The sequence below is a fragment of the Impatiens glandulifera genome, chromosome 9 (assembly GCF_907164915.1).
Source record: "Impatiens glandulifera chromosome 9, dImpGla2.1, whole genome shotgun sequence".
NCBI lineage: Eukaryota > Viridiplantae > Streptophyta > Magnoliopsida > Ericales > Balsaminaceae > Impatiens > Impatiens glandulifera.
In genome coordinates this window covers 2,307,968-2,334,786 of record NC_061870.1, presented here as the reverse complement: position 1 = coordinate 2,334,786, position 26,819 = coordinate 2,307,968, and the positions used below count along the sequence as shown (strand labels likewise).

At 36.4% G+C, this 26,819-nt stretch overlaps 1 protein-coding gene across 1 annotated transcript; it reads left to right on the top strand.

The window, feature by feature from the left end:
• Nucleotides 1-2,581: 2,581 nt before the first annotated feature.
• LOC124914021 (protein TRANSPARENT TESTA 9-like) lies at nucleotides 2,582-14,146 on the top strand. Its single transcript, XM_047454477.1, has 21 exons — nucleotides 2,582-3,089; nucleotides 3,928-3,979; nucleotides 4,419-4,495; nucleotides 4,571-4,704; nucleotides 4,807-4,903; nucleotides 5,039-5,096; nucleotides 5,880-5,988; nucleotides 6,476-6,599; nucleotides 6,680-6,866; nucleotides 6,948-7,279; nucleotides 8,727-8,815; nucleotides 8,910-8,980; nucleotides 9,171-9,281; nucleotides 9,521-9,586; nucleotides 11,047-11,184; nucleotides 11,828-11,933; nucleotides 12,001-12,072; nucleotides 12,190-12,248; nucleotides 13,149-13,308; nucleotides 13,429-13,595; nucleotides 13,672-14,146. Exons 1-21 carry the CDS (start codon nucleotides 3,037-3,039, stop codon nucleotides 13,954-13,956), a joined length of 2,547 nt encoding a protein of 848 aa, XP_047310433.1. The 5' UTR covers nucleotides 2,582-3,036; the 3' UTR covers nucleotides 13,957-14,146.
• The last annotated feature ends 12,673 nt before the right edge of the window (nucleotides 14,147-26,819 follow it).

Genomic DNA, 26,819 nt, shown 5'->3' with positions numbered 1-26,819 from the left:
GCTGCAGAAAACAGTACTACCGGATCCTTCTACTTCGGGATAAGCCAGAAAGGAAATCTTCAAAGTACAGACAACTGTCCAAACAGACAGTGCCTATATCAAGTAAAAGACAAACCCGGCAGGTTTGTCTTACACACCGAATGAACAGACCGCCAGGTCTGAGACATAATGCCAGGTCTGAGATTGACCATCAGGTCTGAGGAGACGACCGCAGGCCTGAACCTCTGAGACACTGAATCACTGCACCTCTGATCAGCCAATCAGATTCAAGGCAGTGAAATATGACCGTTGGCATATTTCACCTATAAAAGGAGGCAGTTGCAGAAGAGTAAATGTGGGACAACGAGAGACTTAAGACATTAAGAGACAATTGTGATATTGAGAGCATTTACTACAAGTGATAAAGTGTGCTGTTCTAGAAAGCCTAAGTGTTGAAAGTTAAAGTGTGTGCTACAATTTCGGTGTAAATTGTAAGTGTGTTATCGAGCAGGAAATAAGTCTCGATCGGCTTGTACTTGTATTCCTTAGTGAATATCCTTCTCGCGGTTTCGAGAGGAAGGGGTGACGTAGGAGTTTTATCTCCGAACATCCATAAAATCTGTTGTGTTATTTACTTTCTGCCGGCTTCATCATATAACCGACTAACTTAACCATACCGCTCCAAACCGACTTTACACTAACCATACCGAATATCCAGATTACCGAAACCGACCCACCATCTCCAAATCTCCATCATCCGAAACCGACCGTGCCTATCACACAAGCGTGCCGCTTCAACCTGAAAGCAAACCTCTTCCGCGCTTGAACCTAGTTCAAGGGTTTGTGACAGGTTGTGTAGTATTGAAACCCCGGTGTTAATCTCTAACCGGATTAATCACCACCCTACGAGTGAGAACCGCTAACCGGTCCAACCCCCGGTCCACCAGCGGCGACCTAGATCCTAACACTACCATAGTGTAAAGCATATCTCTTAGGTTGATGGCTGAGCAGAGGTTCAGTGATTCAGACCTGGCGGTCAACTTTTCAGACCTAGTGGTATGTTCTTCCAGTATGTAGAACAAACCGGCTAGGTTTGTCTTTTACTCAATATGGTAACTGTTGGTTAGACTGCATAGGAAGTTTATTTGTGTTAAGTTTCTATTAACCGGTCTAATTTTATCTAACAGCTTCATTGTGGGGTCATTTCCATCAACTTATATTGGGATGTTTTTGGGTGCTAAAGCCCACTCAAAAGCTTTTTTAAATTTGACTATTGTCAAAATGGAAGAAAGAATGTTATTAATCTGGAAGGGCAAGATGATTTTGAAAGAGGGATATTTGGTTATCAACAAAAGTGCTTTAGCAATTATGCTCACTTATATGATGTATCTATCTCTTATACTTAAAAGTGTGGATTTTAAGATAAAATAATTATATGTAAGGTTTTTTTTTGTTCCATCATTTGGTTAGCTAGAATAAACTGAAGAAGTTTAAGGATTGAAAGGCCATAGGTATAAGTGATTTGACTTCGTTTAACAAAACTATTTTATTGAAATGGTGTAACAAATATTTCTCATAGATTGCCTCTTTGTTGGCTATTATGATTAGATGTAAGTATGTGTATTATTGGTATGACTTGTTCACGAGACATATTAACCGAGTAGTAAGATGTGATATTTAGAGTGACAATGTGGAAGTATTTTTATGGACAAGGTTGATTTTTAGTTTGTGATATTAATTCGATCAATTTTTGAAATGATGTATGGTGTAGTACTTATCTATATTATGGTGAAACGTTTAACTTTAAATGAGTCATACAATTTTTAGTGAACGTCGTCGTCCGACGCGTTTAATATATATTTATATTATTATGATAATCAATTAGATTTAATTGGGTAAATAAGATGATGTGGTCGGAGAACTAATTGATCTTTACAAACACCTCGTAGTTAAAGTTTGTTATTTTTTTTTTCATTTCTTTTTTTTAAATATGTGAACATTCTAATTGTTTTTCTCTCAAATATTTTTATAATATTTTGTGATTTAATTTAAATCGGTTCTTATTTATATTATTTTGAATTAATTATTTAAAATAAAAATCTTAAAAAAATAAAATAATTGAATTTGATTTGCCATTTAAAAAAATTAAATAAATGAATGGATTATAATGATTCTATTAATAAATATATTTATATACATCAGGAAAATTCTTTAAATTGTTTGAAAAGAATAATGATAGAAAAAAAGAATTTGAGAAAGAGAACAATAAATCACATTAATTGATTTGAAAAAGAAAAAGTAACAGAAGGAGAAAAGAAAGAAAAATTATTTTTTAAGGTAAAGAATTAATAAGTCACCCAAATTTCATTTTCCAATTATTATCTATAAAAAATTCTTCCAAATTTTCGAAAATGAGTTATATATAATATTATTATTTTTTACTAAATTCTGTAATGGGTAAATTCTCAAATAATTTCTCTTTTTGAAACATTTAATAGAAAATTATTTAATGTTTTGAGTAATTTTATAAAAGAACAAATTTGATCTTTGGAACTAGAGGATTTGTTCGGTTTGCCTGACAGACGCACTTGCCAGGTCCTTAAAATTTCCATCGAAGCTTTTAGGCCTTCTTCTTCTTCTGCCGCATTCCTCCATTGATTAATACTAACAACACTCAAACCTAAATTCTAATCCTGTCCGGTCAAAGTTTAATCATCCCCACTATTTATTTATGTATCCCGCTCCTCGCTTGATCATCCCTTCCTTCTCTAATCGTCAATTCATCGTCTTTCAGGCGACGAAATTCACTGTTTTTGAAGCCTAGTTCTGCTCCACTTCCTTTGAATCGGAGACTCGATTGGGTATCACCGATTGCTTGCCCAGACTGTTCATCGGCAAGGAGGATCCCTAATTCTTCTTGCAAGTTGTTGATGAGCTGAACTTTAAAACCCCTTTTCATTATCGCCTTACCTGATATCGTTGGACAAGTATAAAGTCTTTGTCAAAGTTGGTTAATTGAGAATGCCGTTGAACGCTGAGAATTTCTGATAATTCAATATGTGGTATTCCTTCTGGAGATCCAGAGAACGATTCTCTCTTGATGAACTCAGGTTCTCTCTCTCTCTCTCTCTCTCATTTGCTTTCCTCGACTCTTGAAACTTTCGAGTTTCATATTTCTGTTAACTGTTGGACTTAATTTGGCTGAATTGGAGGATTTCTCCTTATACTTGGAATTGAAACTTGTTGCTTAAGTAACGGATTTGCTGGAATCAAAAGGCTGAAGATAATATATATTTCTATTCAGCTGGACTTTGGCTTGTCAATGGAAATCTCTATATTTATGCGTTGGGAGAATAAGCTTCATTGAGAAGTTTGTAGTGAAGGGAGGTGCTACGTCATGCTTAGGCTACTAAACTTGAATGAGAATTTATCAGTGGCTCCTCAATAAAATACTAGGTTAAACTCCATAGGTGTCAGAGGATTTCATCTGCCGTTTCTAATCAGTACCTATGTTTTAGTTCAAGATTATTATTTTAGTATTTTGTTTTTCTCTAGTTTGTGATATTGAGTTCAGGCTCCAGCGTTACTGTTCAGTCTGGTTTCAAGCTTATGCTGCAGAAGCATATTGATGATAACTTGAAACTGTATATGGTTTTGGAATGTAGTGTACTGAAAATAATAACCATGGTATTACCCACCCAGGGTAGCTGATGTCTTAAGAGTCTTGAACTAAATAGATGATCATCAGATTCCAATTGAAAACACTTTGATTGAAGTGGGTGGTCATGAAAGTTGGATAAAATGCTAGCCTCCTTCGGAAAAACTATAGTAAAAAGGCTAGTGCAAATAGAAATAATTAATAAGCATGGTTTGTGGAATGTTTGGTATTGAAAATAATAATATGACTTTTAGATAGTTATACTTCCGATTGTTGGGTGTGTTATGCAGATATCTAACTGATCAACTGACAAAGGTTCAAGATGTTAACGACGCCAACAAGGTAATGGAGCTTGTTTATTGTTTCAAATAATCAGAAAAAAGAAGTGTTCTTAAGCTATCATTTAGGCTCCTCCCTTCCCCCGATCTCAGAAAGAAGAGGGAAACAACTATCCTATTTATCAAGAAAAATCTACATTTTGTTATGTTTTTCGTACAACTACAGTCATCTAGAAAATAATCTAGATTATGATCTAGAAAATAATTTCAATATTGATTTTGTAGCAAAGAAACAAAAAATTTCACTATAATCTGATATTATCTAAAAAATATATGGATCATCATGCAGAAAATAATATTATACCAAACAAAAAATACTTTCAATTCACTTTGGCGATTTCCTATTGGGATGATCTATATTAAATTGAGATTGAGACAAATTATAGTTTTCAAATTGTCTCAACATCACATCTGATTCCGAATTATATTTCCCTGGTGCACAGGATTTTGTTATTGAGGCTCTTAGGTCTATAGCAGAATTGATAACTTATGGAGACCAGCATAACTTGGCCTTTTTTGAGTGAGTTTGTCAGTCCCTCCTGAACATCTATACATGTTTTTATTAAAGATTGTTCTTAGTCCGTTCTCTCCTCAGGTACTTTATGGAGAATCAGGTCATGGGGGAGTTTGTACGTATATTGAAAATCAGCAAAACAATAACTATTTCGATTCAGTTGTTGCAGACTATGAGCATTATGATCCAAAACCTTAAAAATGAACATGCTATATGTAAGATTATATAATAAAAATAAAATACAAGCATCCTACGCTCTAAGCTTTATTCTCAATTTTTTCCCAGTAACATTTTCCTTTTCCTGACATCTAATGCAGATTACATGTTCAGCAATGAGCATATTAGTTTTTTGATTACTTATTCTTTTGACTTTCACAATGAAGAACTGCTGTCTTACTACATTTCCTTTTTAAGGTTTGTTTAATATCCTTTGTTACGTTCAGATCTCTTTCGCTTGCTTCAATTTATCTACCTTTTTTGTTTACAAGTCCTTTTTTTGGCATCTCTATTGGTTCAACATTATCCACTGCGTTTTTGTATCATCTGAAGGGCAATTAGTGGAAAGCTGAACAAGAACACTATATCCCTGCTTATCAAAACTCAGGATGTAAGCTTAATCCTCTCATTGACCGTTGTGTTCCTTCATTGATGCTTAATATTGTTTTTTATTGATCACTAATGATGGTTAATCCAATGTAAATTCTCTTATGATTTTGGTTTATGAAAACTAGAAATTTGGAAACTGTTTTTCACAATAGAATTAAGATAAGATGTGGAATGTGGAATTATTAGTTTAGTAGAGAATAACTTTGACAGTTTTAAGTTAATGATTGATGTTTGACTGGTTTATGATTAGTTGTATATCATTGTTTGAAGAATGTTGGAGTAGTATGTTGAACATCTCTACATTTTCTTGATTAATAATCTGGAAGTGTTGGTTCTTCTTAATGATTTCATTGTGCTTCCTGAAACATGAAATTTCTATACAAAGTGATCTGAGTCGAAATAAAACGAGTTCTACTACCTTGAGGCTTCTTAATCTCGGCTTGGTTCAACACCTCTGTAAAAAAAGCATAAACTATCTAGTATTTTCTATGAATAGTATGTGTTCCCTTTATGTATACTATGTTGGCTATATTGAACATGAGATTTTGATAAATTAGGGAAACTGAAAATTGCTACCAAATCTTACATAAAATGAGCCTAAATGTGATAACATCCGGATCATATCCGGAAAATCTACAATATTATGCTTTCCAAAAATCACAACGATCTAGAAAATAATCTTTATACTAAATGAATCAAAAAATCACAATCTCGGTGCTATTTAATTTTGTTATTAGCATGATCTGTTGACTAGTTTCAAGATGCTTCCTTTGCTTTTCCTCAGGAGGAAATTGTATCTTTCCCTTTGTATGTTGAGGGCATACGGTTTGCCTTCCATGAAGAGAGTATGGTTCGAACTGCAGTTCGTGCATTGACACTTAACGTCTATCATGGTGGGTGTGGTTTCATATTTTCATCATATTTTCATCATGTATTAGCTTGCTCTTTCCTCATAAGATGATAAATGGTCTTTTTCATGTTGATCATACTCGAGAATAAAATATCTATACCAAATGAAATAGAAAATAGTATAATTTGGATCATGATAAAGAAGATAATTTCTATACCAAATGAAGCAACAAAAGTTACATTATAATCTGGATTATGATTTAAAAAATAATTTGACAATGATAAAAAAAAATTCTAATACCAAATGAAAAAGTCACTCTCAATTTGAACTTTGCGATTACGAATATGATCGTGATTGTGGCAATACTTTTTTTTGTAAATGGTCCGGGTATGAAGATTCAAACTCATGACCATGAGGACATGAGTTACTGTCCTCTACTACTGAGTCATGAGTGTCCACATATTGTGACAATACTAGTTTCCAAATATGCTATATGAAATAAAATTCGTTTCATTATTTTTCTTTTTCAGTTGGAGATGAATCTGTCAATAAGTATGTGGCTAGTCCTCCTCATGATGATTATTTCCTTAGCTTGGTGAAATATTTACAGGAGCAGTGCCAAACTTTAATTAGACTGGTTTTGGATGCTGTAAAGTAAGAATTTACACTCCATTTTCATTATATGATTGAATAATTCATACTTAAGTTCTGATCAGTTATATCATATGAGCCAGGAATAATAGCTTAGAGTCAACATCAGCTATTCTTTCTGCAGCAGATGAAATTGAAGACAATCTATACTATATTAGTGACGTTATTTCTGCTGGGATTCCTGATGTTGGGAGGTTAATAACAGACGCCATCTTGAAACATCTGATTTTCCCAATGCTCCTGCCTTCAATTGGGAAGGAAGCAGTTAGAGTATTCATCATTGCTTACTCTACTTGTGTTTTTTCCATTTGGTTCTTTGCACCTGATCTCTTATACCACAATGTTTTGCAGGAAGAAAAAGTTGTTTCTGTCACTTCACTGTATTTACTTTGTTGCATTTTACGCATAGTCAAAATCAAAGATTTAGCCAATATTGTGGCTGCGGCTCTATTATGTCATCAAGAAACCTGCACACCAGGCTCCATGCTCAAACTTAATGGACATATTTCTGCCGATAATGCTGAATCTGGTGAAGGCCAAAAGATTGATAATGCTGATCATAATCAGGAGCTTCTTCAAGCAATATGCGAGGTTTCTGTATCAGATGTATCTAGTTTGTCACAATCTCCATTGAAAGATGAAAGTTTACAGAAGGATTTTAATAGTTCACAGTGGACTTTGAGGTATGGTTCAAATTTCAAAGAGTTATTGCTCTATGAACTCCTTCCTAGCACCTTTCCTATTGACTATATGAACTTTAGGTGCAATTTTCTTTCATTTATCTGGCCATTAAATTTTTTATATGCTCGGTTTTGGAAAAATCTTGCTCTTTATAACGGCCTTTGAATTAGTTATGGGTGAATAAGGAATAACTTATTAAATGAGATTGTCCCATTTGGAAACACTTTTTCAATCATATTTCTCATTTTGATGTGCATTCACATGAGATCACATTTGGAAACAAAACATAGTCAGAGACAGATTAAAACATTTATGGCAATTTCTCATCAGAATCCGGGTTCAGCACATAAACAAAAAGATGTGTTTCAATATAGGCCCGCATATTGTTTGCTGATGGATATTTTTTGTGGTGGATAAGACTTGGGACCCTACAATTGTTAATCTAAAACTTTGGAGCGAGGGGATAGACAATGGAGTTCAGAACAACTATATTCAATGACATTTTGAGTGGAAATATAGTACAAATCAATGTGTAGTTCTAGTAATAATTACTAATAAAATGCAGGACAGAAGCATATGCAGGAAAATTATTTGTTATACTTGTAAGTTAAGTGGGTTTGATATGTCACACTTCTATGGTGTTGGGAGTCAATGCATAATGAGTTGATTAACCTTCTTCCACACCAATTAGAAGTATTAGATAAATTAGTAGATTTTTGTTGTTGTTGAAAGGTTAGAGTTTGCATTAATTGAATTGTTGTAAAGACGACTGCCAATAATACAAACTGTGCGTATACTAAGTCTTGAACACACAACTTAAACGTTGTTCATTAAACAACTCAACCACCAGGATACATTGAATTGATTAATTAGTAGATTATTATTAGCGGTTAGGATAATTATGTTATTCTTTTTAAGTTATCGTATTAGTATTTGATTAGGATTATGATTTAGTTCTATAAATTTTGTAACAGTCACTTGATGACATTATGACATTAATACTTGATTAGTTTGAAAGAAGTTTATCCAAGTCCCGCCTCACATTCTCTATGTCTTCTAATTGAATTCTACAAACCCAATTTAGGGTTCATAACACATTAGTTAGGCATGCAAACATTATTTGATTGTTGCAAGATACCTTTGTTTGCAAGCGTAAAATTTTAGTCACTACCCCCTTCCCCCCTACTCAAGGAAGTTCAAGTGTTAAGTGTCTTGAATTTAAGAGGTTGAGATCTTGATTATAGTGAAAGCACCTTGATTGATGTTGGGGGAGGGTCATGGCGTTGAGCCGCCTTCAGGAAAATATCCCGGTCAAAGAAAAAGGATTTACCATTGCCTTACCTTCTGATCACTAGAACATGTGTTGAGATCATATCTTCATTTCTTCTTTATGAAATCTTTGTCTTGTAGTTGAATATATTGTATGACTGACATCCTAGTCTTGTGTAGGGAAGCCTTGCTTTCTTATGTTACTTCTGGTGACGATGATCGAGTATTTGGTTCCTTGAGCTTGCTGGCCACACTATTGCAAACAAAAGGTGATATTAGATTTTTAGTTGGACTTATACTACTAGTCCTACTACTAGATGGACTTACAATAAAACTTGTTCTTTTTTCTACTTTTCCTTGTAGAACTAGATGAACTAATGTTAGATTCCCTTGGTATTCTTCCGCAAAGAAAACAACATAAGAAATTGCTGCTGGTATGTTATGAGATTCTGATTATGTCATTTATCTTACATGCTATAGTTTTCCATTTTTCCATGAAAAATTCTCTATTTTATTTTAATATTTTATTTATTTATTTTTATCTGGATCTAGTTTTTCTTCTCCATGCAAATTAAATACGTAAACTCGCTCAATCGTAATGCTCTCTTTGTTCGGTTGCTGCAGCAAGCATTAGTGGGAGAGGGTTCAGGTGAAGAGCAACTATTTTCTCGAGAAAGTAATTCAATGAAGGATGGCATAACTAATGATCTTGATGGCTACTTGCATAGGCTACATGTATGTATATATTTTTCACTGTTTCCATTATTTTTATCTTTATTGTACTAACCAGTAGCCATGCTCCTAAATCATACTAATGATTGACTATGAATAATCTCTTAATGAGGATATGCATATTTTTTGCATTGTCATATTAGCATCTATTTGGAGATATCAAAGTTTTGCATTTCAATCACCTAACAAAAGAATCATTTTAATTTGGCTCTGTTTTTCATTTCCAATTTTTATGGGGCCAGGATCAATATGGCGTGTCATGTTCTCTTTCCGAAGTTGAAGTGTGTCCTCTTGCACACAGGTTTCAGGTAGTTTTTCTCTGGGCCTGTTTGTTATCACATTTTATGATCGCAATACATTTGTCATGTTCAAAGATTACAATATCTATAAAATAATATGGATAGTGATCCAAAATAGAAGTCTTGAATCATAATGATTAGGATCATGATCCATAAAATAAATTGGAGTATAATCTAAGAAACAATCTTATAACAATAAAAAAAAATACTCTCAATTTTAACCCACTAGGGTACCTCAGTGGAAAAAGTTTTGTCTAAGAGAACAAAGGTTACGGGTTCGATCCCCACTGAGAATGCCTTAAGTAGAAGTGGGTCATTATAGTAGGGAATACATATGCTAACACTAGTGAATCCCGAATGAAATAGGCTATTGATTGATAAAATCCGTCAATCAAAGGTGAGAGCTTTTAGAGTCTTGAGGGAGCTCTCTATTAAGACTAAGAAACCAGAACCCTCCGTGAAACTCTAAAGAAGACCATTAGTTAGAGTACTTTTTTGTAACTGGTAAGGCCAGTTGGCAAAGTGGCGTTAAGGATCCCTAGCGGTACGAAAAGAGAGGTCGTGATGATATCATCTACGTCTGTACCGCTCCTCGGGGAGTAGATCCCGCATCCAACCAAGTCTCTTACCAGGGAACAGGAAATTTCCCACTACCGCTGGCAGGCCAGCTGGGCCGTGGGCGCGGTGGGAATGGGCTTCCCAAAAAGCCAGCCTGGCCGGGGTCAGCATAAAATGAAGGGGCGATCCCTTTGTTGTGTTGGCTTTGCCAAATTTTTGTTACAGGCGGAGAAAGGCGGACGTATATATATATATATATATATATGTATGTGGAGTATAACAAGTGGAAGTTAAATGGTGTGATGTCATTTGTGAATATCTCATGTTAAATTAAATCCGTTGACAACATCTTCATTTGCATATTTTGTCTAATGAAGGTTGGCAACATTTGTTTCTATATTCTTATGGAAACTTTTCTTAGCATGTTATGAAGAAACGAACAATTAGAGGATGGTAATTGTAGTTAATTACTATCGTAACTTCACATAAGAATCTATTACTGAATGCATATCGATTTTAAGCCCAAATAAACTAATGTAAGATTAATATACCTCCTTAGTTCAGGATCTTAGGGTTTATTTCTCTTTTAGCATAATATTTGGCTTTCGTTTTCTCTGGAGTATTATTATCATTCGTTTGATTTTCAATACATTTTCTTTCATTTCCCTTTTCCATCACAAGTTAGGGACTTGTCCCATAGGTAACGTGAAAAGTATCTTTCCGGTGGAACCTTTCTCTGGAATACACCTTTTTTGGGTGCAATGAGTGTTAGTTCATTATTAATGTGTAACCTAGGGTCATTTTGGGCTCTTTCTTGATCGGAATTCCATATTCAAAAAATAAATATACCTCTTTAACACGAGCCAGTTATTCTTCCCAGAATTCATTGTCAGGATCAACTGTCTTTTCAGGTGCTTGATGCCCTGGTCAGTGTCTTCGTCCGGTCGAATATATCTGCAGAGACCTTGTGGGATGGTGGTTGGCTCTTGCGTCAGTTACTTCCATGTGGTGAAGCAGAGTTCAACAAAGTCCATTTGAAATTGCTTCAGGTAAGTTATGACTAAGATATGCAAGCAATTACAATGATTTATTTGATCTCTTCAAACATCAAAGTATTGCAACTTTAGTTAAGCCTGTTTGGAAACTAATATTTTGTCACAATCTCTGCTCAGTCAGGATCCCATTGGATAATTGTAAAACTTAAAATTTAAAGTGATATATATATTTGTTTTTGGGGAAAACGGTTAAAACCATTTCATTAAAATCTCAAAAGTGGGAGGGTCAGAAATCAAAGCTAGACAAACCCTAGCTATGATTAAGGATGACAATCAAAGTGATATATATTTTTACATTTAGTACAAGAATGTTTTTTGGATCATGATCTAAATTATTTTATTAATTATGATCAAAATTATTGTTTTTATTTCCTTTCGTACAAAAATTAATTTTTGGATCTTGTGCAAATTATTTTATGGATTATTGTGATTTTTTGCAAACAGAACTAATATAGTTTTTTTTTGCACGATAAACCGTGTCAACAAATAGACCTATCATAAATTCCTTTGCTAGCCATGCAAAAATAAGAACACAGTTGAGAGCAGGAACATGGATATGGCTCTCCATTAAAAGTGCAGTTTTTTCTTTTTGCAGAAATGATTCCCCATAACATATATACTATCTCTGTATGAATAGGATTCTTACAACAATTGTACTCATCGCTTTCTTGCGGAAACTAGAGGAGTTTGGGCTGATCTGCTTATATCGATAGTTATGGAGGAGTGGAAAAAGTGCAAGCGAGGTATGATTGCATATTGATTTGCTAAATCATTGTTGCTGTGAGTTGACAATTCAAACTTTACCTGTAGCTATTGAGGCTTCATCCCCGCGGGGAGATCCTAGACGTTTGTTATTCCCAAAGAAAAAACCTGTTTCTGAAGGTATTGTGGTGTTCTATAGTCAGAATATTTTGCTTTTCATAGATTGAATAAACACAGTTTTGATGAATTCTTCTGAAAAATTGCTTTGTATTAATTATATATTTTTAAAACCTGCAGAAGTTATTCCCATTGAGACATCAATAGCTGCTGGTGAAAGAATGTTTGAGATGGTGAAGGTTGTCTCGAACTGTATTTTTATCAATAACCTTTTGAACTTTTTGTTGAAGTTAGATTTTCACAGTTATCTATGGTGCTGTTTTGTTTTTCTTTTTATCATTGAGCGTATTTAGAAACTGATTTTTGTCACATATATGCTGCCCAAATCATGTTAGAAATCACCAATGTTATAGTTGAAAGTGTTTTTCTCCTTTTCCCTTTTGGTATAATTTTTTTTTTCTTTTCGTTTTGTATAAAATTATTTTGAATAATGATCCAAATTATTTTCTTTATCAGGAACCAGGCTATAGTGACTTGTCGCTTCATTTGGATATATATTAATCATGATCCACATTATTGTTTGATTGACTTAATTTTGTATAAAGATTATTAGCTGGATCATGTTTATAATATATTTTTTTTTATGGAAAAAAAAATGTGGCCACAAGGGATTAAGCACATAGCCTGCAAACACCATTAACCAAGCGTAGAACTTGAACCCAGGATCTCTCAAGGAGGCTGGGGATATCCACCTCTTTTTGCCGCTAGGCTAGAAGAGGGGATAAATATTTGTATTTTTTAGGTATCCCTTTCGGGTTATCTTATTGTTCATGTTTCAAATATATTTTCTACATCATTAATGAGTTTTTGGTAAACATAACAAATGTAGATTTCCTGGATCATGATCTAGATCATAAAATGTGATTGCAAATAGGCCCAATAGTTTTTATCTGGCATCCTTTAGCTACCACAGAGGTAATAGTAAAAGGGTTCTGATAATTATTATATTAGCTTTATTCAAGTGAGTAAACATTTCTGACTAAACAATATCATATAGCCAGTGTTGTGGCATGTGTTTGATTTTATTGCGGTAAGTATATTTGTCTATTCATATTGGTATTTTTCCTTCTGTGTTTTAGGTTTTCATCCTTCTCCATCAGCTTCAAGTTTTTGCCCTTGGTAGGCCACTGCCTGATCAACCGACTATCCTCCCGCCTTTTGAAACTCCAGAAGAATCTCGAGCAAAGATTTCTGAGCTCGATGCTTCTGGACCAAAACCTGGGATGGAAATTAAAATTGGTAAGTAATTTCATCTCTTTGTGTTTACAACTTCAACTTCAATTTTTATTTTAAATGTACAATTTCTGGGATATGTAATAATACCTTGTGATGTTGCTACTTTCCTTATGTTGTATTCAGTTGATGGAGTGCCTTGTCGAATTTCGTTCGAGAGGGGGAAGGAGCGACATTTTTGCTTTCTAGCATTATCTATTGGAACTTATGGGTGGCTTATTCTTACAGAAGAATTGCCTGTAAAACCTGGCTGTGGGATTATTCGCGTTTGTGCACCTTTGGCTGGATGCGATGTTAGTAAATATTCAATTGCATTGTGTTTGATATTTTGTGAAGAAAGTCTCAATTTATTATTATTTTTCTTTTCAGCCGAAAGTGGATGAAAAACATGCAAGGTGGTTACACATTCGGATCCGACCCTCCACATTTCTCCACACGAATGCTGTTGACAAATCTTCAGGTCATGGGAAAATGAAGACAAGCCCGTTGATAGATGGGAGATGGACTCTCGCTTTCAGAAACGAGGCCTCCTGCAAGTCTGCTTTGTCGATGGTTTTGGAGGAGATGTGTTCTCAAAGCAAGGAGGTGGAAAGACGATTACAACCTTTACTTGAACTTGAAACGGATTATGGAGATTCTGAGGTTTTGCCTTAAAGTATACAATCAAATTCAGTTTGAGTATATATATAATATATATATATGTGGATATTTAATGGGCAATCATTAGAACCAAAATGTAAATTAGAGCTTCTGGTTAGTGAATGAAGAAATTGTATTTCTTTTTGGGCTACAGTTGTTGCTTCCTATGTTTTCCTTATCTGATCTATAAGTTTTTTTTAACTCATTTTTTGTACTCTAACCAGTTTTCTTTATTGTTTGATGTAATTTTGTGTACTTTGTAACATTCATGAATGCCATGCCAGGTTGAGCTGAAGCAAATAACATTTATTTTTTAAAGCTTTGATTTGTTTACACTAAACATATTGACTGTTTGGAAACACTTTGGTCATTAGATCTTGTAAAACAGTTGTTAATTTGTGTGTCAATCAATACGATTAGAACAGATAAGTAATTTTAAAATGAACCCAATAACAGCTAACAAATTTGTATGTTTTTTTTCCTTAGCAGCTTATTCATCATGCTAGAGAGACTATCCTTAACTTCTGCATAAATTGAATTTTTATGCTTCACCTATGAAATCATGTCATAACTTTTTGAAGCCGAAAAATTCATTTTATTAATGAAATCTCCAACCCATCCCAATAAATGTCAAATCAAACAGTAATTTATCTCCATTTTATTAAGGCTATTTTTAACTCATCCAAATAAATGTCACATCAAACAGTAATTTATTTTCATTTCATTAATGTCATTTTCAACCCATCTCAATAAATGTCACATCAAATAGAAATTTATTTCTAACCAAAAAACTAATTCTCCAATTCAAAATAATATTCTCAAAATATTTCTTTTTATATATACTCACTTTTTAACCTTTTCAATAATACACATCTATTTATTTAACATTACAAATTAAACCCCATAACTTTACACTTACTTATTAACTCTTAAATTCTCATTTAATTATAGAAAAATTTGATAAAATTAATTATAAATTAATAATTTATACACATAAAAAAACAAATTAAATATTATTAAATAAACACAAATTATACTATACAAAAAAAATTACATCAAAACAAACATTATTAAAAAAGTCCTGCGTACAAATATGATAGATGATTTATCAATTCTTGGAATCGTGTTCTCCTCCCACAAATGATCAATTAATGTATTACTAAGTTCAATGTCAGCTTCTTTATTTCTTATATTTTCGTACCGAGAAATGAAATCTTAAAATCGAGTATTTTCATCATCATTTCGATCTCGGACGAAAGCGTAACCATTTCAATTTCAATAGATGCACTAAGATCGCGTTTATCCTCAATAATCATGTTATGCAAAATTATACATGTAATCATTATAGCAACACTTCTTTTCTCTAATACCGTACCGGTCCTACTACAATGGCAAAACGTGATTGAAGAACTCTGAATGCACGTTCGACGTCTTTTCTATATGTTTCCTGTTTCATTACAAAATGTTTTTTCATCGGACCATGTGTGGCTCATGAATTGTTTGCACAATTGTAGACCATTTTGGATATATACTATCCGTTAAATAATAATCAATGTTATATTCTTTTTCTTTGATTACATAATGAACTGTAGAAGAAATACCTTTAGTTTTTATTTTTTTATTTTTTTTATTAATTTTGTTTATTATTATAAATTTATGATATGCAAAAAATATTAATATAAAATATAAGATAAAAACAAAAAAATAAAATTAAAATAAATTATATAAATAAATTAAAATATAAAATAAAATATATGTAAATTATATAAAAAAATTAAAATATAAATAGATTATATAAATTAAAATATAAATAAATTAAAATAATAAATTATATAAATAAGTTTAATATATAAAATATACAAATATAGAGGCATAATTAAAATGTTTTTTTTGAGTATTATGAATAGTATCAATGCAAATTTGGGTTTAAAATAAAAAAGGATTTGATGGAATACTAAAAAAAAAAAAACTTAAGTATGCCCTTGGGTTGGAGGAGAAAATGAGATTTGGGTTTAGTTTGGTGTTGGATTGGAGAAAGCCTAAACTATTTAGATAACTAAACAGTAAAAATCTTAAAAATATCACTAACACATTATTTCATTTTGATTAATCTGTTTTTTTTTTCTTATCTATTCCATTCATTTATGACATCTTCAATGTAATTGGTGGCTTCATTTCATTTTCTTGGTACTAGGGTATAAACGAGTCGAGTCGAGTCGAGTTGAGCCAAGTACCACACTACTCGAACTTGACTCGAATTATATTGTAAATACTCGAACTCGATTGAGTACCAATGTTCAATTACAATTCGAGCTACTTGAACTTGAACTCGAAAATTATATTTTTTTAATTAAAATTATATTTTACAACTAAATAATATCTCAAACACAATATAATTTATATTTCACGAACTACACATATATAATTACAATATTATTTAAGAATAAGAAATATAAATATCATCACATAATTTAAAGATAATCATTCAATCATAAACATCCCATTTAGAAATTACAAACGAAATTTCATCACAAATATTAAAAGTTTGGCAATATAATGCACTAGTCATATAGTGATCTTCAAATTTTACAAAATTCGAAATATAAGATAGTGAAGGACTGAAGATAATGAAAAAACTGCTCGTTAATAGTAGAATTCAAAAAATAGATGCTTCAAAAAATTTTGATGAAGAAAGAATATGGAGAATGGAGGAAGGAGAAGAGATAGAGAGGTTTGACCGTTTGAAAAAATAAAAAAGAAGAAATACAAATATTTGATAGTTAGGGAAAAGGAGGAGAAGAGAGAATATAAATTTGACTATTGAACATGGAAGAGTAGAAAACGAGAATGAAAGGAGAAAAAAAGATGAGTTTGATTGTTTGAGAATGTAATGAGAAGAGATAGAGGATCTAAAGAATGAAAGTCTTGAAAAGCATAAGATAACTAGTTTTTTATATATATATTTTTATATATATAAATAAATATAATATATATATATATATATTTATATATATAGAAATAAATGTAATATATATATATATATATATTATATATATTATATATATATATATATATTATATATATATATATATATTTATTTATATATATATTATATATATATATATATATTTATTTATTTATATATATATATTTATATATATTTATTTATATATATATATATATATATTTATATATTTATTTATATATATATTTATATATTTATATATATATATTTATATATTTATATATATATTTATATATTTATATATATATATATTTATATATATATATATATTTATTTATTTATATATATATATTTATATATATTATATATATATTTATTTATATATTATATATATATATATTTATATATATATATATATATATTTATATATATATATTTATATATATATATGTTAGGATCTAGGTCGCCGCTGGTGGACCGGGGGTTGGACCGGTTAGCGGTTCTCACTCGTAGGGTGGTGATTAATCCTGTTAGAGATTAACACCGGGGTTTCAATACTACACAACCTGTCACAAACCCTTGAACTAGGTTCAAGCGCGGAAGAGGTTTGCTTTCAGGTTGAAGCGGTACACGTGTATGATAGGCGGAATCGGTTTCTGATGATGGAGATTTGAAGAATGGTGGGTCGGTTTCGGTTATCTGGATATTCGGTATGGTCAGTATGGAGTCGGTTTGGAGCGGTATGGATAAATTAGTCGGTTATGTAAGGAAGCCAACAGAAAATAAATAACACAACAGAGTTTTATGGATGTTCGGAGATAAAACTCCTACGTCACCCCTTCCTCTCGAAACCGCGAGAAGGATATTCACTAAGGAATACAAATACAATCCGATCGAGACTTATTTTCTGCTCGATAACACTCTTACAATTCACACCGAAATTGTAGAACACACTTAGAATTTAGCACTTAGGCTTTCTTAGAATACCACACTGTTATCACTTGTAGTAAATGCTTTCAACGCTTCACTTGTCTCACTTAATGTCCCGCTTAGTAACTCTTGGTGACTGCGTTTGTCTCAATGTTTGTCCCGCTTTTTGTTACTACATTTACTCTTCTGCAACTGCCTCCTTTTATAGGTGAAATATGCCAACGGTCATATTTCAAAGCCTTGAATCTGATTGGCTGATCAGAGATGCAGTGATTCAGTGTCTCAGACCTGCCGGTCATCTCCTCAGACCTGACGGTCAATCTCAGACCTGGCATCCTATTTCAGACCTGCCGGTCTGTACGGCAAACCTGCTGGGTTTGTCTTTTACTCAATGTAGGCACTATCTGCTTGGACAGTTGTCTGTACTTTGAAGATTTCCTTTCTGATTTATCCCGAAGTAGAAGGATCCGGTAGTACTGTCTTCTGCAGCCTACAGGCTTTCCTCAGACTTGCATGGATATGGAAGTATTCAGTCTGCTCCTTTGGTATCATTCTCAACAGATACCCAAAGTGTCTTCTTGTACTAGTCGGCCTCTTGACTTGGCCTAGGTTGGCCACTTGACTTGGCCGAATGTCTTTTGGTAGTGAAGTAACCGGACTTCTTCCGGTTATTCTTGTCTTGTGGATGATCGGCTGTTTGATAGTTCCGGTTTTGAGCTTTGGCTGATCCTTCCTTTGTGCGGTCACATTCCGAATATTCTTGATCGGTTTGATAGCTTGACCGGTTAGATTTTCTTCAGTCGGTTCTCTTGTTCATCCGGTCCGGTTCCTTGTTCCTGATGATTCCGGTTTTAAGCTTTGGCCGATCCTTTCTCTGTGCGGTCACGTACCGAATACTCTTGATCGGTTTGGTAGCTTGACCGGTTAGGTTTTCTTCAGTCGGTTCTCTTGTTCATCCGGTCCGGTTCCTTGTTCCTGATGATTCCGATTTTGAGCTTTGGCCGATCCTTTCTCTGTGCGGTCACGTACCGAATACTCTTGATCGGTTTGGTAGCTTGACCGGTTAGGTTTCTTTAGCCGGTTCCGGATGACTTTAGGTTTTTCATAGCTTCTTCTGGCCGGTTTGATATTCAATCGGTTAGATTTCTTGACCGTTCTTTCGGTTTACAACTCAATCGGTCCTGAACTTGAACCTGTCCGGATTTCTAACTTCTTGACCGAACCGGTTGACCGAACTCCGGTTGACTGAGCCGGTATACATTGTCGAACCGATCTTGCCTATAGGTAAATTTCGGATTTTGCTCAGCTTCCCTGAAATAGCAAAACTTTAAATATTATTTGCTGTCGATGAGATTTGATCCCTGGTCACATGTGTGACAGGCATGGGTGTTTACCACTACGCTACAACACCTTCTTGTTATATTTAAACCAATTAATATACTTGATATGACTTAACGGTTTATTTTCTAACAATTTCTCCCTTTTTGATTATTTTATTTAAAATTATCAAAATCATGTAAGTTTGCAACCGTAGGCCGGTTGTTTTTGTTTGTCCGGTTTTTTTGAAAAAGACTTAGAGAATTTTTCGAAAAATTTTGGGAGAAAATTTTGAGAAAGGTTTTGGAAGAGTCTTTATCTTTTATCTAACAATTTCTCCCTTTTTGATTATTTTATTTAAAATTATCAAAATCATGTAAGTTTGCAACCGTAGGCCGGTTTAAAAATCTTATGTTTGTTTGGCCGGTTTAATCTAATAATTCTAAAATATTTCTAAGGGAAGAAAACTTAGACTCGAGAAGTGGCTTTGTGAGGATGTTAGCCACTTCATGCTTGTTCCCTTCATGTGATGTGTCTGTCAGCAGCCGGCTGTCCGAATGCAATGTTGTCTTTTCCAAGCCTTTGTCTTGATTTACCTACATTCATAGACAATAGAAAATCTGGTTCCCATTTTTCTTTGGGTCCGCGGTTGATTAGTCCCTTGGGTATCCAAACTTTAATAAATCGGATAGCTTTCTTTGCTAGGGTTTTAACTATCCTTTTGGCGCTCGGTCTCGTGTATTTCGGTTTTCCTTCAAATGTCCTAAATGGTGGTCTTTGATTCGGTGATCTGTGGTTTGACCTACGCGGTTCAGGGAAGTTTTTCTTATATCTGAGGATTTCGGCTTTTCTTTTCTCAGGGTCAAGCCATGAGTCGGTTGGACCAACATAATCGTATTTTAGCTTCTCTTCCCTATAGTATGCGGTCTCCTCTTCTTCCTTGGTCAGTTCCCTAGTAGGTTCACTAGATTGTTCGGTCTTGGGATCTAACTCGGTTTCTAGAGTAGGAGTATCATCAGGTTGTATGGCTTCCGGTTCGGTTATGATAAGTACCTCTGGTTCTGTCGGAGTGGGTATTATGGGATCGGTTCTAATGTTGAGGTGCTTAGGTAGCATGGCCAGTAGGTTCTTATATTCTTCGACCATGTCATTCAATGCTTCATATAACTCATCTTTAGTAAATTCATCATAGGGGGAATCAAATACCTGTTCCTCATTTGCCATGAGGCACGTGAGCTCATCATCGCAGTCACTGCGAGCCCACAAACTTCCACCATCGTCGGCTATTAGTGCTTTCGGTACCTCACTTCCTTCACCGGTTTGTTGATAGTTATTTCGGTTATTTTGATTGTCCGGTTTCCGGTCATCTCTCCTCGGTTTTCTGCATTCCCACTTGTTTTCCTTGGTTCTTTCATTTCCCTCGAAGATCTGGATAACTGTGTTCCATGTCTCCTTCGCGGTTTTGCAATCTCTGATCTTGCAATATGTGTTTCTGTCTACGCTGTTGGAGATCCGGTTTCTTGCATGGTTGTCCAGATTGTTCCTTCTCCTATCTTCAGCCGTCCATTCTTTTCTATCTTTATCAATGAATATCGGTCCTTCGGTTAGAATGGACTCCATTTCATCATCCAAGGTGATTAGATGTAGATACATCCGTGCCTTCCAGTTGGCAAAGTCTTCACCTTCTAGCATTGGAGGCCTATCCTGATACATGCTTGCTTGAGTATTGAAACTAACTGCTCTGATACCAATTGTTAGGATCTAGGTCGCCGCTGGTGGACCGGGGGTTGGACCGGTTAGCGGTTCTCACTCGTAGGGTGGTGATTAATCCTGTTAGAGATTAACACCGGGGTTTCAATACTACACAACCTGTCACAAACCCTTGAACTAGGTTCAAGCGCGGAAGAGGTTTGCTTTCAGGTTGAAGCGGTACACGTGTATGATAGGCGGAATCGGTTTCTGATGATGGAGATTTGAAGAATGGTGGGTCGGTTTCGGTTATCTGGATATTCGGTATGGTCAGTATGGAGTCGGTTTGGAGCGGTATGGATAAATTAGTCGGTTATGTAAGGAAGCCAACAGAAAATAAATAACACAACAGAGTTTTATGGATGTTCGGAGATAAAACTCCTACGTCACCCCTTCCTCTCGAAACCGCGAGAAGGATATTCACTAAGGAATACAAATACAATCCGATCGAGACTTATTTTCTGCTCGATAACACTCTTACAATTCACACCGAAATTGTAGAACACACTTAGAATTTAGCACTTAGGCTTTCTTAGAATACCACACTGTTATCACTTGTAGTAAATGCTTTCAACGCTTCACTTGTCTCACTTAATGTCCCGCTTAGTAACTCTTGGTGACTGCATTTACTCTTCTGCAACTGCCTCCTTTTATAGGTGAAATATGCCAACGGTCATATTTCGAAGCCTTGAATCTGATTGGCTGATCAGAGATGCAGTGATTCAGTGTCTCAGACCTGCCGGTCTTCTCCTCAGACCTGACGGTCAATCTCAGACCTGGCATCCTGTTTCAGACCTGCCGGTCTGTTAAAGCAAACCTGCTGGGTTTGTCTTTTACTCAATGTAGGCACTGTCTGCTTGGACAGTTGTCTGTACTTTGAAGATTTCCTTTCTGGCTTATCCCGAAGTAGAAGGATCCGGTAGTACTGTTTTCTGCAGCCTACAGTCTTTCCTCAGACTTGCATGGATATGGAAGTATTCAGTCTGTTCCTTTGGTATCATTCTCAACAGATACCCAAAGTGTCTTCTTGTACTCGTCGGCCTCTTGACTCGGCCTGGGTTGGCCACTTGACTTGGCCGAATATCTTTTGATAGTGAAGTGACCGGGCTTATTCCGGTTATGTTTGTCTTGAGGGTTGATCGGCTATTTGATGGATCTGGCTTTTAGGCTTTGGCCGATCCTTCCTCTGTGCGGTCGCGTACCGAATATTCTTGATCGGTTTGCTAGCTTGACCGGTTCGGTTTCTTCAGTTGGTTTTCTTATTGTTCATCCGGTCCGGTTCCTTGTTCCTGCATAGGAAGTTTGTTTAAGTTAGGTTTATTTGAACCGGTATGAATTTATCTAACAATTTCTCCCTTTTTGATTATTTTATTTAAAATTATCAAAATTATGTAAGTTTGCAACCATAGGCCGGTTGTTTTGTTTGGCCGATATTTGAAAAAGACTTAGAGAATTTTCAAAAATTTTGAGGGAGGGGTTTGGTAAGAATCTCTATCTTTTATCTAACAATTTCTCCCTTTTTGATTATTTTATTTAAAATTATCAAAACCAAGTAGTAATGCAAAAGAAGGCCGGTGTTCAAAAATAACTTTATATATTCATAGATAATCGGAAAGTACTAAGCAAAAATACTAAGGTAAGTAAGAAAAAGAAGGATAGTCCCTATTCTGAGTCCGTGAATTCGTAGGCACTCTTCTTTCTCTTCGGTGGTGGTGGCGGTTGCGGCTGGGAAGATCGTGGCCTTTTTGATCGGGACCGCAACTGTTCTACGACTTCCTCCTCGATTAGGTCGGCTTGCTGCGAGGGGCCCGTTTCTGCCGGTTCAGAGATCGTGTTGAGCGTCTCGAGAATTCGAACTTTCTTACTAGCCGGCCTCTTTCTTTTCTTTGATGCCGAAACTGAGGCTGCCGGTGCTGAAACGGAAGTTGCTGGTGCTGAAGCGGAAGCGGCTACCTTCTTCTTTTTCTCATTTTCCTTTGCAAAGCCGGCCAGCCTTCGTGCTTCCTGTTCCAGTCGTGCGGCATCGTCCGCAGCCAGTCTGGCCACTTTCTCAGCATATCCTGGGAATAAGGCCTCGCCCCTTCTTGCTCTTTCGGCCTCTATTTCTTCGTCGGTCATCTGAGATACTCGCTGCGGTTCTTTGTCCTTGCTGGCTTCGGCGTCCAGCCTTTCTTGGACCCTCTTTGCAACTAGAGCATCGGCCTCTATGGCCGCGGCATCTGCGTTTTCCTTGGCCTTCAGAATTTCGGCCATCTGCTCAGTTAGTGCCTTTACTTCGGCCACGAGATCATCGTTTTTCTTTTCCAGTACCGAGACTCGTTCAATTGTCGGATCAACTCGTTCGAAATCCTTCTGTAATTTCGAAGTGAGACTCTCCAGAGCTAAAATATGATGAGCACAATTTTCTCGCTCACCGGCCTCTTCCCATAGTCCGGTGCTAAGTTGCTCCAGGCGCGTTTGATGGTAATCCACAACGTTCTTTGTCACATCGGCGAACTGCATGGCCGAATCGAAAACGGTCTCGCATCTATCCTTGAGCGGTTAAAGCTTGGAGACGTTGTGGTCAAGTATGCGGTCATCAATCTTCTCTGATATTGAAGTGTCAAATTGCCGGAGTCGGTCCTCAATCCGCTTCGAAACAACTACTTCAAATTTTTGAAATAGGTCATCAATCCATTCCTTAGGAGGAACTGAGACGGTGGCTGCCGGTGGAGGAGTGGGAGCGGACTGCTCGGTCTGATTAAGGTCGGCTCTCTCAGCATCGGAGTCTAGTATTTCAACAACCTCAGTAGGTGTTTCTAATGTGACCGCATCCACCAAGTTTAGTGCCGCATTTTCCAGGATCGGTACCTCGACATCCTCTAAAGTTTGTACCTCAGCAGTTCCTGGAGTCGGTACCTCGATTGTTCTTGGAGTCGATATCTCAACAGTTCTTGGAGTCGATACCTCATCATCTTCTGGCATCGGAGTCTCGATGTCCCTCGGTGTCGCGGTGTCTTCTCTCGAAGTTGATGCCCAGTCCATTTGAAAGTCTTCGATGACCGGAGCGGTATACACCGGAACTTGTTTCTGAACGCAAATTGCTTCTAACCGCGCTATCTCTTGGTGTACTTCCCATTTGCCTTTTTGAAGTTTTTCTATTACTCGCGGTGCGACGGTAGACACCGATCCTCCTTCGGCATATTCTTCCTTAATCTTCCTGATACGCCTTCTTAACTGTCGAAGATGACTTCTCGGTATCAGTAGGCAAGTTCGGCACTGTACCTCATGAATGGTACCGGATTTTGTGAGGCTTAAGATATTGTCTTCTACGTCCTCCAATCTGGCGAAGCAATCCTCTTGGTTCAAGTCCGTCATCATGTTATTATAGTTCGTGTTGAAGCGGTGCTCATGCCACTCCAAGTATAAGTTTATAACGTCTTCATTCCGCCTGATGATGCCCTGAAAGATATTCTGGGCTAATCTTTCGGCCTCGGCATCATCGGCTTCTTCCCTGCTGAGACCTTCATTATCGGCTCCCTCATGATTCCCTTCCCCACTCTCGGTGGTCTCAGGATTGAAGCTTTGTTCGGCATCTGTTGGACTCCGAGCCGAGAGATCGTCCTCATGGACCGTTTCATATTCGGTTCCCTCTGTTTCGGCTTCCTCATCAGCCCACTCCTCATCCTCTGGTTGTTGAGGTAGGTCTTCGAAAACTACCTTTTCTTTTCTCTTCCCTCCGGTGTTTTCTTTCGCCGGGGTCTTTTTCTTTGCGGCTTTCTTCTTTCGGCCACCTGTGGAGCTGGAAGCCGACGGCTTTCTTGGAAGAAAATGCCTTGATCGAATGATGCTGCGTTTTAGTATTCCAACACCGGGACCGACATTGATCTTTAGATGTAAGAAGATCTTGCCGAGTTGAACTGCATATCCCCAAGATCTGTCCGAGCCCGGTCTCACCATGTCCATAAGGTTGCTGAACACCGCCCTTGCCCAGTTAATCTCTGTTCCATCCATCAGACGAAAAATCATTCTGATCTTGTATTTGGTCAGATTACTGAAATTTCCTCCCCTTGCCAGGATCGCCCTGGCAAAGACGTCACATGCCGGAATGAGCTCCGGTCTCAGCGTCTGTTTCTTTCCGGATGTGGTAAGCGGTTCGTTGGTTGCCGATAGAAGTTGGCAGGCTGTTCTATATGTATCCTCGTCCATCTCTTCCATAGCATCCATGCCGGTAGTTGGGAGACGCAAACTCTCGGCCACTACTGCTTCGGTAATCTCTACTTGAGAACCGCATACCGTTGCGAGGATCCTGTCGTAGGAGATGGTTGCGGTTTTGAAGAACTCTTCTACTGTTTCCTTGTATATTATGTGAGGACCGTCAAGTAGATATTCCAAACCGGTGTTAATTAGCCGGTCAATTACTTCTTTTGCCTCGGTCGTTCCATGTTGCCGAATCTCCTCAAAGTCCACTTGAGAGTATAATTTGAACAATGCCGCATCACGACCCATGTTGTGAAGAGTTTGAAAGTGAAAGAAATCGGCTTCAAAGAGTTTAGAAGTTTAGAGAGAGAAAGTGAGTTTGTGTGAGAATGAAAAATATGACGAAGGCCCCCTTTTTATAGGCGCGGTTTGGAAGAGAAACCGTCCCATCATGAATGGGCGGGAAATTTCCCTCCAAAATGAAAGGACATGGTTTCGTGCGAAACGGTGTGCGGTGTCTTTGAGCGGGAGTTTTTCCCTCCAAAACTCTGCCTATGTCATCGGTGACGTATTTGTTTCTACGAGACCGAATGGTAGATGATGTTCAAGCTTATTCAGATAATTTGAATGATCGGTGTTTAACATTTCTAAGCATATTTTATAATACCGGACAAGTAAGTGGTTATAGGTGTTACTTAGATAATTGTTCAAGGAAAAGGACTCGGTTATTTAAACTGAAGTGATAATAAGATTAAAGAAATATTGGAAGAAGAAAACCGATTATAAGATTCGGTACATGAATGAGCATATAGAGACAACGAAAGATATAGCCTTATTCAACAGGCATTCTCCAGATTCGTTCTCTTGCCGAAGCAACGTTGAGAGTGTTCGAAGAGGAAGCCGGTGTGCCTGGTCCGAACTCCGGTCGGTACCCAAGGATCAGCTTGCTGATATGCGGTGCATACCCGAGACCCTTCTTGGTCAGCACCATGTTCTTTTAGGTTTTCCCAGATGACCGATGACCAGTTAATGGCCGATTTGCGAAGGATGTTGATCATGATATTGTAGGTATTCCTGGAATACCGTTGATTGGGAGATTGACATAGGATTGACCTGGTCACGATTTCGAGCAAGAGCTGACCGTGACTAGCAAGTTGGGTTTTTGGCCCAAACTGTGCCACCGGAAGATGAGTGGCCGACAGGTAAAGTGCGGTTTCAGTTCCCACAGGGTCCTGAACGGCCGGGAAGTCAGAAAAACCCTCAGCGGGTAGATCGAAGAGTGAAGAAAATTCATCCTCGTCGATCCAAAAGGTGTGGTCTCGGACAGTCGAGACGATATACTTGCCCCTGATGCAGGCGCTTCGAAAGAAGGCCTTGACATCATCGATAAGGATAGGTCCGGCCTCCTCAAGAAATGGTTGAAGGCCGGATTGAACAAGAGAGTCATACATGATTCTTGTCTTGGTATCACAATTTCTTATTTCCGTGCATGAGTCGAAGTCGATGCACAGAAAATTTCCCAGAGTTCTGCTAGGCATGATTTTGGTATGGAGAGAGAGAAGCGGGATTTAGAGTGATTTTGTACTTTCAGGTGTGATGAAATGAGAAAGGAATGGCTCCTTATATAGGGTCGGTTTTTGGAGGGAAAATCTGTGCATTGATGGTCAGTTTTGTTTTATTAAGGAAAAGAATCTTTTCCTTGTCAAATCACATGGGGAAGCGGCGGTTTGCAAGGCCC

Excerpts from the sequence above, each read along its gene's own strand:
- LOC124914021 (XM_047454477.1), top strand. The coding sequence starts at position 3,037 with ATGTGGTATTCCTTCTGGAGATCCAGAGAACGATTCTCTCTTGATGAA. Across the intron at positions 9,587-11,046 it reads CTCTTGCACACAGGTTTCAG|GTGCTTGATGCCCTGGTCAG; the intron begins GTAGTTTTTCTC and ends CTGTCTTTTCAG. Across the intron at positions 12,249-13,148 it reads GAATGTTTGAGATGGTGAAG|GTTTTCATCCTTCTCCATCA; the intron begins GTTGTCTCGAAC and ends TCTGTGTTTTAG.